Below are 19,904 nucleotides of genomic sequence, written 5' to 3' on the forward strand. Positions count from 1 at the left end.
TCATTTGGCTAGTAGGAAAGCTAAATCTGGGTTTTTATTTTGAGAAAGAAAACTATTCCTAGTGATTATTGTGATCTAATGCAAAAGATTTTGCATTTTAGCTTAGGAACCTGAAGTGATAAACTTGGATAAATGAATGTGTATTTCTTAAACATGAGTAGTTGGAAACCTCGTGAAAAGAAATTATTTTTTCTTTTTAAAAGGCAGAAGAAGTTAGAAGTGGCCATGGAAGAAGAAGGATTAGCAGATGAAGAGGTAACGTAAGCTGTACTTACTGCAGAAAAGCAACCCCAGTGACTTTCTCATTATTGATATCAAATGATTTTATAACGCTAGATAACGTGAATTTCATCATTTGACTGTGGGCTTCTTTGTAGCTCTTATGAATACCGTTAAAAGGTGGCAGCAGTTTTTTTTCTAATTCCAAGAACATATATTTAGTGAAGAGTATCTGCACTATTCTAGGTATGTAGAACAAGAAAGTGGGACACCAAGAGGATCAATCAACTCCTAATCCTTTCAGAGTTTTTCCAAATATTTCTGAAAACTAGCCACATCTCTAGCCCCAGTACCGCTATCCTAATTTAAACCCCCATATAGCTATCCCTAATTGGTCCCTCTACCTCCAGTCTTGGCCCTACTCCCTCCCCTAATTTTTCCGCACACTGCAACTACAGTGATCTCCTAAAAACAGATTTGATCCTGTTATTCTTTTGCTGAATACCCTTCATTGGCTCCAGAGTGCTCTCAGGATAACTGCAAACTTTTAACATTGGTATACAAGATCCTTTAGGATTTGGCCTCTGCTTGTCTCTAGCGTCATCTCACCAACGATATTGAATTACATTAACCCACCCTCCCTCGCCTGTAGCGCTTTTGACATGCTGTTTCTACCATTCGGAACTCTTCCTAACTACCCCCACTCAACCCTCATTCTTCAAAGAGCTTTAGGCCTCACTTCACATAAGCATCTGTTCCACTGGGAAAACTTCCCCACCTCCCAAGGTGCTTCCTTTACATTCTGCTGTAACTCTGTTCCCTTACCTGTCACGGCACTTAACATACCAAAAAAAAAAAAAACATACCATCTCCCCATAAAGTAGAAAGTCCATACGCCCGGTTCATGTCTTATTCAGCATGAGGCAGAGGAGGAGAATAAATGTTGGTGAAGTAAAATAACAAATGAACAATGGACCTTGCCCTCAAGGAGTTTTCAGATTAACCCATTAACCTGTTGCCATCGAGTAGATTCCGACCCATAGCGACCCTATAGGATCAGGTTAGGAAGAGAAATTATATGAGTGGCAGGTGCATGTATTTAAATTATGTACAGAAGACGGAATGTTGCCACCTTTGAAAATACAGAGTTTTTTTTTTTTAATTCAGGGTATCAGGTAAGGCTTCATTGAAGAGTTAACATTTAATTTTAACCTTAAAGAATGGGTAGAATTTATAGCGCAGATAAGAAGTACATACAAAATAATGAATGTACAATACATGCAGAGTAATAGGTAATTTCATTTGAGCTAAAAGGGTGCAATAAAGGAAGTAGTAATAGCTCATAATGTAAGGCTATGCTTGGAATAGCTTACTCTAAGAGATTTATAGTTTATTTTCTAGGCAATAGAGAGTCACAACTCAGATTAAGAAGTTTAACATTTTTTAGTTTGCAACATCTGGTCTACAGCAAGTATTGACTTCATTTAGAGCTATTTTCTTTGAATCTTACAAATAACTTAGAGAAATTTGAGATGAATTAGCCCCTAAGTCAGTGACCTATTATAACTATTTATGAAGTTTCTAAAATTTTTTCCATAACGATATTTTTAATTCCACAAATGCTTGTTGTCAGGGCCTAAACTAGGTCCTGTATCGTGTCAAATTCTATAAAATAGGTAAACTCTTTTACCCTTAATGTAAAGTATCTTGGAGAAGTGTGTTTATGTGGGGTGGCTTCTTCTTTTTTTTTTTAATTGAACAAAATGATTTTATAAACTCAAGAATCTAGTTTTTTTTTTTTTAATTTAAAACTAGTGTTCATCCTTAACTCATCCTCTAATAGAAAATTATTTACATAATAATTTGTGAAAATTGCAAAATCTCTAAACTGTATAATCTGGCCATGTAGAACATATATACTAAAATGAAATTGCTATCTGAACCCTTTCATACCTCAAAACTTTTATAAAAAGTTTTTTATAAAAAACTTCTATAAAAACCAGGTACCTTACAGATCTTGAGTTTAAAAAACCCGTTTAAAAAGGAATGGACAAAGGAAGAAAATGATGTGTTACTAGTTGCATCTCAGTTAAGAAAATCCCATCAAAAATGGAATATTATTTCCTCTAATAAAAAATGAAAGAAGCCCTGGTGGGGCAGTGGTTAAAGTGCTCAACTGATAACCAGAAGGTTGGCTCTCTGAACCCTCCAGCCGCTTTGTGAGAAAAAGATGTGGCAGCCTGCTTCCATAAGGATTAAAGCCTTGACCATCCTACGGGACAGCTCTACTCTGTCCTGTAGGGTCACTATGAGTCAGAATTGACTGATGGCATTGGGTTTGGTTTGGTTTACTGGAAAATGAAAATAGCTGAGTCCAAGCTGCAAGAGAGAGCCATGAAATGTTTGGTTCACTGATTTCTTATTTTTTGTCTGTGGAGAAGAAAGGATGTGATTACCACAAAAATGTTTGATTCCCCTTTTAAGGCTAATTAATCTACTTAAGATTTTTTTTTTTTTAATAATTTTTATTGTGCTTTAAGTGAAAGTTTACAAATCAAGTCAGTCCCTCACACAAAAACCAATATACACCTTGCTACACACTCCCAATTACTCTTCCCCTAACGAGACAGCCCACTCTCTCCCTCCACTCTCTCTTCTCGTGTCCTTTTCACAGGCTTCTAACCCCCTCCACTCTCTCATCTCCCCTCCTGGCAGGAGATGCCAACATAGTCTCAAGTGTCCACCTGATCCAAGAAGCTCACTCCTCACCAGCGTCTCTCTCCAACCCATTGTCCAGTCCAATCCCTGTCTGAAGAGTTGGCTTCGGGAATGGTTCCTGTCCTGGGCCAACAGAAGGTCTGGGGGCCAGGACCACCAGGATCCTTCCAGTCTCAATCAGGCCATTAAGTCTGGTCTTATGAGAATCTGGGGTCTGCATCCCACTGCTCTCCTGCTCCCTCAGGGGTTCTCTGTTGTGTTCCCTGTCAGGGCAGTCATCGGTTGTAGCCAGGCACCATCTAGTTCTTCTGGTCTCAGGATGATGTAGTTGCTAGTTCATGTGGCCCTTTCTATCTCTTGGGCTCGTAATCACCTTGTGTCCTTGGTGTTCTTCATTCTTCTTTGATCCAGGTGGGTTGAGACCAATTGATGCATCTTGGATGGCTGCTTGCTAGCGTTTAACACCCCAGATGCCACTCTTCAAAGTGGGATGCCACTCTTCAAAGTGGGATGCAGAATGTTTTCTTAATAGATTTTATTATGGCAGTTGACTTAGATGTCCCCTGAAACCGTGGTCCCCAGACCCCTGCCCCTGGTACTCTGGCCTTTGAAGCAATCAGTTTATTCAGGAAACTTCTTTGCTTTTGGTTTAGTCCAGTTGTGCTGACCTCCCTTGTATTGCGTGCTGTCTTCTTTCCCTTCACCTAAAGTAGCTCTTATCTACCATCTAATTAGTGAATGTCCCTCTCCCACCCTCCCTCCCTCCCCCCTCTCGTAACCACAAAAGAATGTTTTCTTCTCAGTTTAAACTATTTCTCTAGTTCTAATAACAGTGGTCTTATACGATATTTTTCCTTTTGCAACTGACTAATTTCACTCAGCATAATGCCTTCCAGGTTCCTCCATGTTATGAAATGTTTCACAGATTTCTCACTGTTCTTTATCGATGTGTAGTATTCCATTGTGTGAATATACCATAATTTATCCATTCATCGGTTGATGGGCACCTTGGTTGCTTCCATCTTTTTGCTATTGTGAACAGTGCTGCAGCAAACATGGGTGTGCATATATCTGTTCGTGTAAAGGCTCTTATTTCTCTTGGGTATATTCCAAGGAGTGGGATTTCTGGGTTGTATGATAGTTCTATTTCTAACTTTTTAAGAAAACGCCAGATAGATTTCCAAAGTGGTTGTACCATTTGACATTCCCACCAGCAGTGTATAAGTGTTCCAGTCTCTCCACAGCCTCTCCAACATTTATTATTTTGTATTTTTTGGATTAATGCCAGCCTTGTTGGAGTGAGATGAAATCTCATTGTAGTTTTGATCTGCATTTCTCTAATGGCTAATGATTGTGAACATTTCCTCATGTATCTGTTAGCTACCTGAATGTCTTCACTAAATTAGTGAAGTGTCTGTTCATATCTTTTGCCCATTTTTTAATTGGGTTATTTGTCATTTTGCAGTTGTGTTTTTGCAGTATCATGTAGATTTTAGAGATCAGGTGCTGATCAGAAATGTCATAGCTAAAAACTTTTTCCCAGTCTGTAGGTAGTCTTTTTACTCTTTTGGTGAAGTCTTTGGATGAGCATAAGTGTTCGATTTTTAGGAGCTCCCAGTTGTCTAGTTTTTCTTCTACGTTCTTTATAATGTTTTTTATACTGTTTATGCCATGTATTAGGGCTCCTAATGTTGTCTTTATTTTTTCTTCCATGATCTGTATCGTTTTAGATTTTATATTTAGGTCTTTGATCCATTTTGAGTTAGTTTTTGTGCATGGAGTGAGGTATGGGTCTTGTTTTCATTTTTTTGCAGATGGATATCCAGTTATGCCAGCACCATTGGTTAAAAAGACTGTCTTTTCCCCCATTTAACTGTTTCGGGGCCTTTGTCAAATATCAACTGCTCATACGTGGACAGATTTATGTCTGGATTCTCAATTCTGTTCCACTGGTCCATGTATCTGTTGTTGTACCAGTACCAGGCTGTTTTGACTACTGTGGCGGTATAATAGGTTCTAAAATCAGGTAAAGTAAGGCCTCCCACTTTGTTCTTCTTTTTCAGCAATGCCTTATTTATCTGGGGCCTTTTTCCCTTCCATATGAAATTGGTGATTTGTTTCTCCATCTCATTAAAGAATGTCCTTGGGATTTGGATTGGAATTGCATTAAATGTATAGATCGCTTTTGGTAGAATAGACATTTTTATAATGTTAAGTCTTCCTATCCACAAGCAAGGTATGTTCTTCCACTTATGTAAGTCTCATTTGGTTTCTTGTAGAAGTGTACCGTAGTTTTCTTTGTATAAGTCTTTTACATCTCTGGTAAGGCTTATTCCTAAGTATTTTATCTTCTTGGGGCTATTGTAAATGGCATTGATTTGGTGATTTCCTCTTCAATGTTCTTTTTGTTGGTGTAGAGGAATCCAACTGATTTTTGTATGTTTATCTTGTATACAGATACTCTGCTGAGCTCTTCTATTAGTTTCAGTAGTTTTCTGGAGGATTCCTTAGGGTTTTCTGTGTATAAGATCATGTCCTCTGCAAATAGAGATATTTTTACTTCTTCCTTGCCAATCTGGATGCCCTTTATTTCTTTATCAAGCCTAATTGCTCTGGCTAGGACTTCCAGCACAGTGTTTAATAAGAGTGGTGATAAAGGGCATCCTTGTCTGGTTCCCGATCTGTATTTAAGTTTTGACCAGATGTGTCAAAATGCTTTTTTATTAGTTTTTTTTTTTTTTTAATGTAAAATTGATTCAGCTACCTCGGAACCATTACACTGATTTTAAGATTAAAATCATGGAGTAGATTTTCTTAAAGTAATATAATGACATTATAAGTGATTTCCTTTTTGTAGAATGATGTGTTTCACACACTTGTGATTCTCTTTTTGCCACTAAATAGCTGTGCCCCAAAATACATACACATCATTTATTTGTCACATTATATAGCCCAGCAGATGCTTGATGAACATTATTTTCTTCAACTGCATCTCAATTTGAGCACACTTTATGAAGCTGTGTAATAGGTCATGTTTTCCATTCAAATTAAGCAAGTTTCTGCACCTACATCCAACTATATTCTGCTTTATAATCCACGAAGGCAGAAATCCAAAGTGTCTTTTAAAATTCTTATAATTATCCATTTATGCAATTAAAAAAAAAAAAAAAACTCCTTACAGCCTTGGAAGACCTGTTACTATAGTGCCACCATGTGGCTTTTTAAATTACATTCTTAAAAGTTTCAAAGCTACTTTTATGACTGTCTTATGGCTGTCTTTGTTGTTTTGTGCCCTCAGTCAATTCTGACTCATAGTGACCCCATGGGACAGAGTAGAACTTCCCCCATGGAGTTTTCTAGGCTTTAGTCTTTATGTGAGCAGATAGCTAGATCTTTCTCCAAGGAGCTGCTGGGTGCGTTCAAACCACCAGTCTTTGCATTAGCAGCCATGCGCTTAACTATTACACCACAAGGGCTTTGTTTTATTAGTAATTCAGTTATTTTTTATCATTCAAAAGGTGTTTTTGAATATCTACTATGTGCTAAAAAGTGTATTTGGCATTTGTTAGGTATAAAGAAGGAAAGAGTCTTCCCCATTGCCCTATGTTCCATCGTCCTTGTTTTTATAATTACATAAATGTAATTATAACTATATTAACCTGATATTTAAAAGAAAAAAAAAAAACCTGACTCCATGATTATAGAAATCTATTTTTAAACTAATACACAGCCACTAGATATGAATAGCTTTTAGTTAAATAGAGTAATGATTATTGCATCTTTATTGTAGCCATTTAATTTCCTTTATTGCCTGCCTTCTTAAAAAAAGGAAATTTTCTTTCACTGTTGACTACTTATTTTTTCCATAGTACCACTGTATGTTGCAATCGGTATTGGATATGGAAAAGGAAATTAGACTAGGCCTCTTTAATTTATATACTTTAATTAATTTAATTTGTATACTCATACTGCCATAATTTCCACTATTGATGTGCCTAAGCATGTCATTTCATTTAGCTGTTTGACTGCAGTTGAAGATGCTTGCATAACTTCTTGATTGCATCCTTTTGGATTGACTTTTTTAGAAGTATCAGAATTCACTGTGTTGATGATACACATGTACATATTTCTAATTAATAGTTCACCTTACCCTTTTTTAAAACAGATATAAACAGGAGTAAGAAGGGACTAATCAGTGATTATTCCTTGAACTACATTAAGGAATAATGCTTTTTAGCTTTTATGGTCATTCCTTATTATTTTGACTTATTTACCCTCAGAACTGAACCACTGAAAGCTTGTTAGGGCTTAGCTGAAGATGAACAGGAGTTCAGCATTTTCACTTATTTATTTTTCCCACACTGTGTTACCTTTTCTAGGAATTAACTGTATCGAAAAACAGAACTTTGTTTGGTGAGGGAAAAAAATAAGGTTGAGAACAATGCAATAAATGCTTGTTTATAATCAGCCTATGTCATAGTACTTCTTCATAATGCTATAAAATGTGTATCTCGTAAAGATATTTTAAAGTAGTTATTTTCTGTGATCATTGTAGTATCAGTTAAGAAATCCCTGGCTTGAATATTTTAATACGTTCTCCTCATAATTGCTTTTTTTCTAATTTCATATTTTTGAGATGTTGTGTGCCGAACCTCAAGCAGTTTATTAAAATTTGTTCAAGAATAAACTCTACCATAAATAAATCTCTATGGAAACACTGACATTGTGTTACTTAGGTGTTGTAAGCCTTGGTAGCTGTGACAGAGCAACCTTGGAAATTATGGAATTCAAGCAAAGTAGATTTCCTGACAGAATAAAAAGCAGTATCAGAATACTCTTAGCACTTACTGAAGTTTAATCTTTATGAATTAAGTTAGTGTATGGATGAAAGAATAAATGAGTAGAGTAGAAATAGACTCAACGGCACTTAACTCACATCTGTATGTGTACACACAGATACATACACATAAAAGATGAACTGGTTAAGATGAAATACTTAATGGAGTCCACCTCAAGATTCCCAATTGTTAAAAAGTATAAAATGTTTTCTTTAGCTTGTTTTGTTCTTTGAATGCTTAATACTTAGGTAAATAAGTTATTGTACTACTATATAATATTTATGATACCTTACCCCATTTTTATGTGTATTGTCTTTAGTGTGGTAGGTTTCCTTGGAAACAATCTGATTATAAAATTCTCTCTTTTTTAATAGAAAAAGTTACGCCGATCACAGCATGCTCGCAAAGAAACAGAGTTCTTACGGCTCAAGAGGACCAGACTTGGCTTGGATGACTTTGAGTCTCTAAAAGTTATAGGAAGAGGAGCTTTTGGAGAGGTGTGCTGCTTTCTCAAAGTTACCTTCCTTGGAAATTCTACCCATTTGATCCCCTGAGCACCTGATTATCTTTTGGCATACATAGGAATCCATATCTGCCACAAAATACATGTATCTTAAAGATAGTTTAAAATATAAGTCCTGAACTACCAACAATGGCAAACCCCTGCTTCATTTAAAAGAACCTACCTTTCACACCTGAATAAATAATAAAAACCAAAAATTCATTGCTGTCTAGTCGATTATCGACTCACAGCAACCTACAGGACAGAGCAGAACCGCCCCATAGTTTCCAAGGAGTGCCTGGTGGATTCGAACTGGCGACCTTTTGGTTAGTAGCCATAGCTCTTAACCATATGCCACCAGGGTTTCCGAATAAATAATAGTGACTGTTTAATGTTTATAATATGATATATTTTTAAATTTTAGGTGCGGCTGGTCCAGAAGAAAGACACAGGCCATATCTATGCAATGAAGATATTGAGAAAGGCTGATATGCTTGAAAAGGAGCAGGTATGTGTTCTTTAACACATGTAACCTAAAGGACCATAAATATTAAAAATGTATATTAGAAATAGAATTTATTTCGTATAAATATTAGGTATGTAAGTATTAGATTTTTAGAAAAGAAATCAATGCCTCTGTATTAATGGTAGCTTGTTCAGTGTTTCTCAGTTCTTAGAGTAAAAATTTCTTCCAAATTTGTAAATCTAAATATCTTCTGAAATATTTACTTTTTTTACTTCAGTCAAAAAATAAAGGACAGTTCTCAGCATCCTCTATCTTTATCGTATATCAGATATGCAAAACTAGTTTCCTGAAATTTTGCTGATTTGATATATTTCCAAAATCTATAACTACTTCTTTTTGGTGTACCTGGGCTCTCTCCATATTTCCTGTGGCTTAATGCGGTTCTATGTAATGGCCATAAAGTGTGAAAACACTTATAATAAATTATTTTATGTGTTTACCTTTGATTCCGGTCTGGGTGGACCCTCTCTAGAACCCTAAATTGAATACATAGTCTAGTGAAGGACTCAACAATGAGGCCGTGGAGGGAGATGGCACCTCTCTGTACCTTATGCTTTATTTCAGTCTTTTAATCGCCACCCAAAACTTACTTTGTTATTACAGCAATATAATATGATTTTTATTTAACTGTAACCCACTTGGATCTATTTTTTTACTGCATTTTTTCACTTTGTATTTTCATTCATTCAACAAATATTTATTGGGTGCCTAAGGTGTGCCAAGTACTGTTCTAGGTTCTGGGAATGCGGTGATTAACAAGATAAACCTGATCCTATTCTTTTGTAGTAGTGGAGAAGCCAGACAGCTATTTTAGGTTGTCGTGGTTAATAAGTACTATGAAGAAAATTTTTACAAAGGATAATGTGATACAGATGATCTGGGTTTAGGAGAGGATTAAGTTCAGAGAAGGCATCTCTGAGGATAGAATATTTGACCTGAGAATGAGAAGAAGTAACACATATAAAGATCTGTTAGGAGAAAGGTCTAGGCAGAAGGAACAGCATATGCAAAGGCCCTGAGACTAGAATAATATTAGCCAGTTCAAAGAAGAAAAAGAATGCCAAAAGAAGGGAAAGAAGCCATTGTGGCTAGAATTAATTGAGGGGAAGAGCAGTTGGACATAAAGTAGGAGAGATAGGCAGGGGCCAGATTATGTAGGGCTTTGAAGGTCATGGATAAAGAGTTTGGATTTTATCTAAATATAATGGGAAGACATTGGAGGGGTTTTGTTTTATTTAAACAGGGGAGTAACATGATCTGATTTCTCTTTGTAGAAGAAGCAAGAGTTGAAACAGAGAGAGTAGTTAAGAGACTGTGTAGCAGGTCCAGCCCGGATGTGAATGTGGTTTATACTAGGGTTATAGTAATAAAGCTGAAGAAAAGGTAAAATCGAATAGGATTTTCTGATAGAGTGTATGTTGGGGGATAAGAGCAGTGAGGGTAAGGGAAGAATCAAGGATAATGCCTAGAATTTTGTCTTAGGGAATGGGATACATGATGGTGACATTTTCTGATTTAGAAAAGAAAGGAGGAAGAACAGGTTTGAGGGCAATGGAATGAAGAGTTTTCCTTGTGGCACGTTATATTTGAACTGCCTATTAGATATCCACGAAGAGATATTAAGTTGACAGTTGGTTAGAATATGGGGAGAAACTTGAGCTGGAGACATACATTTGGAAATCGTCAATGTGTCAATCATATTTACACAAGGAGACAAGATGAAGTTGCCTAGGTAAAGAGTGTAGATAGAGAAGAAGAGAGCCTAGATCCAAGCCCAAGGGGACACTAGATAGAAGAGAAACCAGCAGAGGACACCAGAAAGGAATATTTATCTAGTCAAATAGTAGAAAACTAGGAAATGTGATGTCATGGAAGCCAAGAGAAAAAAATATTTAAGGAAGAGGTAAATGGTCAACTATGTTGAATGCTGCTAAGAGAGAAAGCAAGAAGACAGGCCATTGGGTTTAACAACATGGAGATTTTGGTAAGCTGACAAGGACAGTTCCAGTGGATTGGGGGGAAGAGCCTAACTGGAATGGTAGAAAAGAGGATGGGAAGTAAGAAATGGAGAAAGTGAGTATAGATAAATCATTCATGTGAAACAGAACAAAGAGTAGATTGATAATGTAAGATTTAGGACCGAAAAGAGTTTTTTGTTTTGTTTTGTTTTTAAGAGGGGAAATTCTGTAGCATATGGAAGAATGCTGATGGGGAAAATCCATTAGAAAGGAAAAAAGTGAAGATGCAGTAAAGAGAGGGTAGATATTTACAGGAGTATACTGGAAGGCAGTTGGAGAAGTTGGCCTTTGGTATTCTTCGTATTTCTATTAAAATTGGAAGAAAAACCATAGAAATTGAAACAAATAAAGGTGGTTGATAGATCTGGCAGTGGGAAATTTTGAATTTGTGCCTGAGTGTAAGTAAGTGGGGTCATCAGCTCAGAGTTAAAGGAGGGATGGGTTGTTAGAGGTTTAAAGAAAGAGAAGTTGTGAAATAGCCGTTATGAAGTATGAGAAAGCAAATTTGTTAGAGAAAAACAGTTTGAACACCCATTGAGATTTGCAGCCATGACTTTAAAATGAAACCCGTTAGCATAGGTTGGTGATTTTTCTCTAGTAAAACATAGTTGCTCAGGGGCAGGTACAGAATAGACAGAAACTTGGGTTTAAACCAAGGTTGGTGCTTTGCCAGTCAGATACAGTAAAGAGAGAGAAGGATAAGGGAGTTTAAATCACTTGCACAAGAGTGATCATAATAATGTAAGAATCTAGGTAGGTAGAGAAAGAAGTGAGGTTATGAGGAGGGTAATAGAGAAAAAGTGGTAGGGTTTTTATGTAATGGAGGTTGAAATTCCAGAATGAGAGACAAGAATAAGAGGTGGGAATCAGAAAGAGGGTTGCTTATAACTGAGATTTTTTTTTATGGTGTGGGGGGTGCAGTTACTGATGATGAGGAGGACAAAAAGATTACCATGGGTGACTGAGGTATAGTGAAGGTGTAGTGGATCCCTGAAGGTAAGTAAAAGGTCAAGGAACTGTGTAGATAGGGTTTTTGATGGTTCATTCATATGGGTGCTAAAGTCATTAAGAATGGGTAGAAAGGAAGAGTGAGCCATGAGCTGAAATCATGAATTCATGAAAGAGACTGACCAGGAGGTCTGAAATGATGGCTCTGAGGACAGATGATGGCTAATGTAGTCTCACAGCAGCACTTTAAAGGAGTTGGGGTTGTTGGAGAAGGAAGGCGTCAAAATGGTTCCGAAGCTGCCATGGGGAATGAGGAGGAAACCTACCCTGTCACCAACAAGTGAGAGAAGAGCAGGCTGCAGAAGGATGAACCCTCAGTAGACAGCCTGGTTTCCATTAGAGTGAGAAGGTGATGGGAACTGGCAAAAGGGGACTTTGTTGAAGATGTTTTTCATTCAAGGGAATAGAATGGAAGAGGTTTGGAAAGCAAGGAAGTTTGGGATATTGAATTGGCTTAGAGAGTTACAGATAATGATGGGAATAAAGGTCTGGGTGAAAATAGGTGACCTTAGAGACAAGGAGGTAAAATAGGAGTCTAGCTAAACTGTAATGGGATTAGTCCTGGGGTATAGAGTCTTAGAGGAAGGACAGAGGGGGTAGTTAGTTTAAGCTATAGTCTTTAGCTCCTAGCCACAAGTGCGACTGGGCAGTTAAGATGTGGCTAGCCTGAATTGAGATGTGCTGTATGTGTACAATACACACCAGATTTTGAAGACTTAGTTTAAAAAAAAAAAAAAAGTAACTCAAATTTTATATTGATTACATGTTGAAATGATAATATTTTGGATACATTGAGTTATATAATCTATATTATTAAAATTAACTTCACCTATTTCTTTTTATATGGCTACTAAAAAATTTAAACTTACATACGTGGTTCGTGGTATAGTACGTTTTGCTGAAACTTGAGCCTCTGGGCCACTGTTCTTTCCTATGAAGGAGCAGTCTCACGGGAGCCCAGCATCAAGTCTGCTTTGCATTTGAGGTTGTTTTTCCTCCTACATAAATTAATACGCATTTGTCGCCACTGACTTTCACTTCAGAAAACCTTTTCCACTAAATTCTAGTATGTCAGTATTTTAAGTTTTATCACATTTACTTTTATTCTAACTTCCAAACAAAATTAAGTAAGAAGTAACCTCCTCACTGTGGTACCAGATTATTGTGAGTCAGACTTCACATTCTTTATATCCCATTTTGGAAACATATCCTGTAAACTGCCTTTAAGATATTTAAAAATAACCAAGTCAACTTTATGGTGTAGGTATTATTCCTGACAACACCGGATGTAACACCAGAAGTTATGGCTTTTCCATTATGACCGTAAAATGCTTTTTAAAAGGCAAGAGGTCTGATAAGGATTTAATATAAAGAATTCTTACAGCTCAACAACAAAATCATGGGCAAAGGATATGTATAGACATTTCTCCAAAGAAGATATATGAATGGCTGATGAGTACATGAAAAAATGCACATTATCAGTCATTTGGGAAATACAAATCAAAACCACAATGAGATACCACTTCACAGCCACTAGGATGGCTGTTATTTAAAAAAAAAAAAAGAAAAGGAAAGGAAAATAACAGGTGTTGGAGAGATTATGGAGAAATTGGAACCCTCATCCATTACTGGTGGGAATGTAAAATGGTGTGTCATCTGTGGAAAACAGTTTGGCGGTTCTTCAAAAAGTTAAACATAGGATTACTGTTGTTGTTACTGGCTGCCAGTGAGTTGGTCCCTGACTCGTAGCAACCCCATGCACAGCAGAGCTAAATGCTGCTGGGTCCTGCTCCATCCCCATGATCGATGGTGGGTTGGACCATGGGGGTTTCATTGGCAGATTTGCAGAAATAGATCGCCAGGCCTTTCTTTCTAGTCCGTCTTAGTTTGGAAGCTCTGCTGAAATCTGTTCAGCATCATAGCAAGATGTAAGCCTCCACTGGTGGACAGATGGTGCCTGCACATGAGGTGCACTGGCCAGGATTACCACATGACTCAGCAGTACCTCTCCTAGGTGTGTGCGGCATGTACCCAAGAGACTTGAAAGCAGGGACTCAGAGATACATTTCATCAGTGTTCATTGCAGCATTATGCAGAGTAACCAAAAGGTGGAAAACAACCCATCAATAGATGAATGGACAAAAAAATATGGTATATACATACAATGGAATATTATTCAACCATAAAGAGAAATGAAGTTCTGATACATGCTGCGTGATGAACCTGAAAAATGTTATGCTAAGTGAAATAAGTCAGACACAAAGGCCACATATTATATGATCCCACATATATGAAATATCAAGAATAGGCAACTTCTTAGAGACCAGAGTAGTTGCTGGTTATAAGGGGCTGGAGATGAGCGCTGGTTCCAACCTACCAGCTGCTCAGCTGGAGAAAGATGTGGCAGTCTGCTTCTGTAAAGATGTACAGCCTTGGAAACCATATGGGGCAGTTCTCCTCTGTCCTGTAGGGTCACTATGAGTTGGAATTGTCTCAGCAGCCATGTATTTGGTTTGGTTGGGGGGCTGGAGGAAGGGGAGAATGGAGAGGTATTGCTTAATAGGAACTTAGTTTCCGTTTGAGGTGATGAAAAAGTTTTGGAAATAGTGGTGATTGGTTGCACAACGTGGTGAATGTAACTGAATTGTACACTTAAAACTGGATAAAATGGCTCATTTTGTATTATATATATCTTACCACAATTAAAAATAAGAAAAAAAAAAAGAAACAAGAGGTAGGTAAGTATTTTTGCTACCACTTTTCATTTAAGGAAATAGATTCAGAGAGACCATAAAGTTTTTTGGTACCAGAAAGCAAGGTCTTAGTTCCTGACTCTTATTCTTGTGTTTTGATCTCAGAGCATTTACTGCACTATGTAATAATACAGTAATTTTAAATATGATATTTTAAGCAGGTTATATTATATTATCATGAAAAGATTTTTAAAATCTGTTTCTCATGTGTTTTGGAGCCAGAATTTATATTGGTACACGCTGAAAGCAGCAGAAGCATAAAATCAAATCTAATTGTCAATTAATCTTTGAGGAAAGAATGTATAAGAACATTAATGCAAAAGTATCTGCAAATTGACCAATCCCATGGTCAATGGTATGAATTATACAACCAACCAAACCAGCCCAACCCGTTGCTGTTGAGTTGATTCTGACTCATAGCAACCCTATAGGACAGAGTAGAACTGCCCCATAGGATGTCCAAGGCTGTAAATCTTTATGGAAGCAGACTGCCTCATGTTTCTCCCGTGGAGCAGCTAGTGGGTTCGGACCCCTGACCTTTCAGTTACCAACCCCATAAATTATTTAGTTTATAAAACTTGCCAGTCTATGAAAAATTTCACTTAATAGTATCCCAAGTAATTATGTGTCTCACAAAAATTGGTGACAAAACCACAGTTGGACTAATTTACTGGGCTCACGTTTATAGATATGATAACAAATTTTACATAATAATAATAAGTTAATATAAAGATACAAAAGTTTTTATTCTTAAGAAGTCAGCCGAATAGGTAAAAGTCAAGCCAGGGGCCCTTTGTTAGACTATTAACAGTTAAAAATATTTTGCTAAGGATCCTAGCTTTGTCACGACAAAGCCAGGATTTTGGCTGGGTGGAGATTCTGGTTAGAAAGTTTTTAGGCTAATCATTGCCCTACCTCAAAGGCCTCAGCTTCTCATAGTATATCTGTGGATCCCATATTTTCTGGCTTAAGGATAATAAGCTAAAACTGTTTCCCAAAGTACTCCATAGACTCATAGCGACCCTATGAGAATATGGACATGTGTATATGCTTCAAACTGTATATTTTCTAAAACTTCATGACAGTTAAGGAACTGGGTGGATACACTGAAAAATGTATAATGTGTTGCAATTATTTTTTCAAAATATATTCATCTAGGTGGCCCACATCCGAGCAGAAAGAGATATTTTGGTAGAAGCAGATGGTGCCTGGGTGGTGAAGATGTTTTACAGTTTTCAAGATAAGAGGAACCTTTATCTAATCATGGAATTTCTACCTGGAGGTAAAGCAGACATAATAGCAATGATAAATTGACACAGGCACATCTTTAGGTGTCAAAATAATTTTATTAAGTAGGTTTACTTTTATTTTCCTAGGTTTGAGGTTTTACGTAGTCAGTCAGGGTTTTTCAGTATTTCCTTCCTTGGTAATCCTTTTTGACAAAAATCATATTTTGAAGGAATGATAAGGTTGGCGTATTTTAAATACTCCCATTCTGGATTCACTGTATATAATTAGATTGTTGTAAGTCTAGAGTTAAAAACAACTCAGCAAAGAAAAAGGTAAACAACCTAATGAAAAATGAGCAAATGATAGACAGTGTACAAAAGAGAAAGTCTAGCTAGTCTGTATACATAGGGAAATGTTCAACTCCACCCATATTCAGGGAAATGCAAATTCAAACAAGAATGAGATACCATTTTATACTCATAAACTAGAGCACACAAAAAATTTTAAATCATATATGTAAATTGATCCCTAACTCTTATGGAGAGCAATTTTGCAATATCCTTTAAAGTTGAAAATGCAGGTATCTTACTATCCTGTGGTTCCACAACTAGTTGTATTCCCTAATGACTTCCCCACGTGTGCACAAGAGGTCGGTACAGGAATGTTCATTGCATCATTGTCATAATAGTGAAAAACTAGATGCAGCATAAATACCCAGCAGTAGAAGAATGGATAAATATAACGTGGCATAATTATATGATGAAATATTTTACAGCAGTTAAAAGTCATGAGCTATATCTTTATAGCTCGTTAATGGGAAGATCTCAAAAACACCAAGTAGGGTGAATAAAGCAAAGTGTAGAATGATAGATACAGTTTGATACCGTTTGTGTAATTTTTTTAAAACAAGACACCATATATCCATAGGTTAGTATATGTGTGTATAAAATACATATTTTAAAAATAAGCTGGAAGGAGACAGACCAAATCAAATCTGTAAGAATAGTTATTCTGTAAGGGGAAAAAGAAGTGGGTGTAGAGAACAAAGAATACTTCACATGTATGTATTTTTAAAGACTCAAAGCACACGTGAAAAAATGTTAATGTTCTCAGTTCTGGGTTGTAAGTTCTTTGTCCCATTTTAAGAAGACATTCCTGAAAAATAAAGAATTTCTAATGGTGACTTTTTGGTGGGATGATGTCCTATTTTTGATGGACCTAAAGAATTCAAGATGTTTTTGAAATTTTAGTTTGAAAGACTATATCTAGATTCCAAGTGTGCTTATTCTGATTCTTTTGCAGAGTTTGACACGTTTTCCTTAGCAGCTTATCATTCTGGATGTTTTATTGTGGCTATTACTTCATTACCACTCTGCTCTGATTTGTTTTCACATACTTTCTACTTTAAAGCCATTAAATATCATAAAAGTTTTACTTATGCAATGACGCTTTATTTTTATTTGACTGTAGAGATGGTTAGAGGTATGCTTGATGGATTATAAAATGTAAAATAGGCATATGTTGCATTTATACAAAGAAAACTTTTAAAAGGAGTTTCCAATAATATGATACTTATCTTTATTTAGGTGACATGATGACATTGCTAATGAAGAAAGATACCTTGACAGAAGAGGAAACCCAGTTCTACATTTCAGAAACAGTTCTGGCAATAGATGCAATCCACCAGTTGGGTTTCATCCATCGGGATATTAAACCAGACAACCTTTTATTGGATGCCAAGGCATGTGAATAAAGTGATGAATTTATACCTTGCTAATTATTTTATAATGAGCTGATTTTCTGATTGGGTAGCTGCAGCTTATATAGCTGCTAAACTAAGTTATTTCATAGAATGATGCAATAGGAGGGGACTCTGGAGTGAAATGACGTCAAGGGAATATGGCTGACTTTTTATTTCCCCATTTTCTGCTTTTTAAAGCCATCATCATCAAACGTTTATAATTTAACATTTTCACCTATATGAATTTTGTAACTAAGACATTTTTTATAACAGGCATTCAAAAGAAGAGTTTGTAGTAAGGGTTTTTTTTGTTTTCAAAGTTAATGTAATCTCTTGATTTTACTGGATTTTATTTTTTAGGGTCATGTAAAGTTATCTGATTTTGGCTTATGCACCGGATTAAAGAAAGCTCACAGAACTGAATTCTACAGAAACCTCACACACAACCCACCAAGTGACTTCTGTAAGTTTAATGTTTCTCTGGTTAAACATAATAGTTGGTTTAATTCAGTACTGTCAATACCCAAAGGTTCTCCCCCTTCCTTTCTCTTTCTTTAAAACAATATGTTTTAAAAGTATCTGCGTGAATTTGGTTTTGGTGAGAATTTTTCCTTCATAATTACAATTCTGTCTTGTTGAAATTAGCATTTCAGAACATGAACTCAAAGAGGAAAGCAGAAACGTGGAAGAAGAACAGGAGGCAACTGGTGAGTCAGTCATGTTTTTGAGAAAGAATTTTGTGCCCTGGACCTAAAATCACATTTGGGTTTTACTTGATTGTTTTGTGTCTTCACAACGATTAGCACTTACTTCGTGGCAAAAATAGAGTTTGTTCTGGGGCCACGCTATTATCTTAGACTCTGTGAAGTGTTTTTGTCCATCAAGTAGAATTCTGGTTTTTACTTTATGATTTAACTTGAAATTAGTATTTTATTGAGCAGATCTATAAGTTCGTAACCCATCTGTTTACTTAACTCTCTAGGTAAAACACACTAAAATAATGTGATTGTAGCAGATAACTCATGATTTCCATTTTTTCATGTTATGTTTGTGGTTAAATCCTGATACAACAAATATCAATCAACAAATAAAGTGGTTGTGTGTTTCTGAGAAATTTTTTATAGACAAAATTAACAAAGTTTTGGATGTCAACAACATTAGAATGAATGGAGGAGACAAACTTTGAAAGCAGACTTTACCACGTATAAATTTAATTAATCTTTTACAGGCATCCTCCAGGTTACGAACGTCCAACCTGTGGTTACAAAGCAACCCCATAAAGCCTATTATATTAAAAATTCGGGGTACATACAGTGGTTCATAATAACAAATTGGTGCTACTTTGCAACACACATCAAAACATTATTACAACTGTATTATTATGTTACAGATCTCTCAGTGTACCTCAAAGTGTTTCTTTAATGTTCGTTATGCATGGAAAGATACACTGTTATACTAAAACAAACATTTGACTGATGCTAGGTACAAACTGTATCCAGCTGTTTTGACTTAAGTATAAATTCGATTTAAAGATAGGTTTAGGAGTGGAACTCATTCGTAATCTGGGGATTTTCTTTTTTTTTCAATCATTTTATGGTGCTTTAGGTGAATATATACACAGAAAATTAGTTTTCCATTCCATAATTCATACACAATTTGTTTCATGACATTGGTTACAATCCCCTCAAAGTGTTAGCACTCTCCCCATTTCTACCTTGGAGTCCCTGTTTCCATTTGTCCTGGTTCCCTCCCTCTCCCTGCCTTTTCATCTTTGTTTTTAGGTGGATGCAGCCATTTTGGTGTCCTGTAGTTGGCTGTCCTAAGGAGCGCGTTCCTCATGGATATTATTGTTTATTTTATAGGCCAGTCTAATATTTGGTTGAAAGGTTGCCTCCAGGAGTGGCTTCAGTTCATGGTAGCAGGTTGTCTTAAGGGGTTCTACCAGTCTCTATCAGACCAGTAAGCCTGCTCTTTTTTATGAATTCAAATTTTGTTCTACATTTTTCACCCATTCTAACCAGAATTCTCTATTGTGATCCTGGTCAGAGCAGAGACTGCTTGTTATGTGAAATTCTGCTACCTCTTTTTAAACCCACACTGTTTCCCCTCCGTTACTTATCAAATATAAGAAATGCTTCCCCGTTTCCACTTACTCTTAATCCTGTTGAGTAGGTCCATGAACAATCTCAGGATTAGAATGTGGTTTTTGACTTTGTTTTCCTAATTTTTTGTACAATGCCTGGCACATACATACACTTTATAAATACTTACTGTATTCAACCAAGTCATGAAATGGAGACTCATACAGCCTTCCCTTAGGAAAGTAAATAGACTGAAAAATAAAAGTCTGA

The 19,904-nt window shown here is 36.3% G+C and overlaps 1 protein-coding gene across 2 annotated transcripts in view; it reads left to right on the forward strand.

Annotated features, from left to right (window-relative positions):
• STK38L (serine/threonine kinase 38 like) overlaps nucleotides 1–19,904 on the forward strand; it is a 102,602-nt gene that overhangs the window by 71,079 nt on the left and 11,619 nt on the right. For both annotated transcript variants that reach the window (XR_007517140.1, XM_049882713.1), the window contains exons 3-9: nucleotides 204–255; nucleotides 8,150–8,272; nucleotides 8,702–8,785; nucleotides 15,741–15,864; nucleotides 17,399–17,553; nucleotides 17,914–18,016; nucleotides 18,199–18,260. Coding sequence is in view for 1 of the 2 variants with exons in the window: in XM_049882713.1 (XP_049738670.1) it covers nucleotides 204–255; nucleotides 8,150–8,272; nucleotides 8,702–8,785; nucleotides 15,741–15,864; nucleotides 17,399–17,553; nucleotides 17,914–18,016; nucleotides 18,199–18,260 (703 nt within the window). In the remaining variant the exon portion in view is untranslated. The remainder of the gene's footprint in view (nucleotides 1–203; nucleotides 256–8,149; nucleotides 8,273–8,701; nucleotides 8,786–15,740; nucleotides 15,865–17,398; nucleotides 17,554–17,913; nucleotides 18,017–18,198; nucleotides 18,261–19,904) is intronic.

Source organism: Elephas maximus, chromosome 4 (assembly GCF_024166365.1).
Source record: "Elephas maximus indicus isolate mEleMax1 chromosome 4, mEleMax1 primary haplotype, whole genome shotgun sequence".
NCBI classification, from domain to species: Eukaryota; Metazoa; Chordata; class Mammalia; order Proboscidea; family Elephantidae; genus Elephas; species Elephas maximus.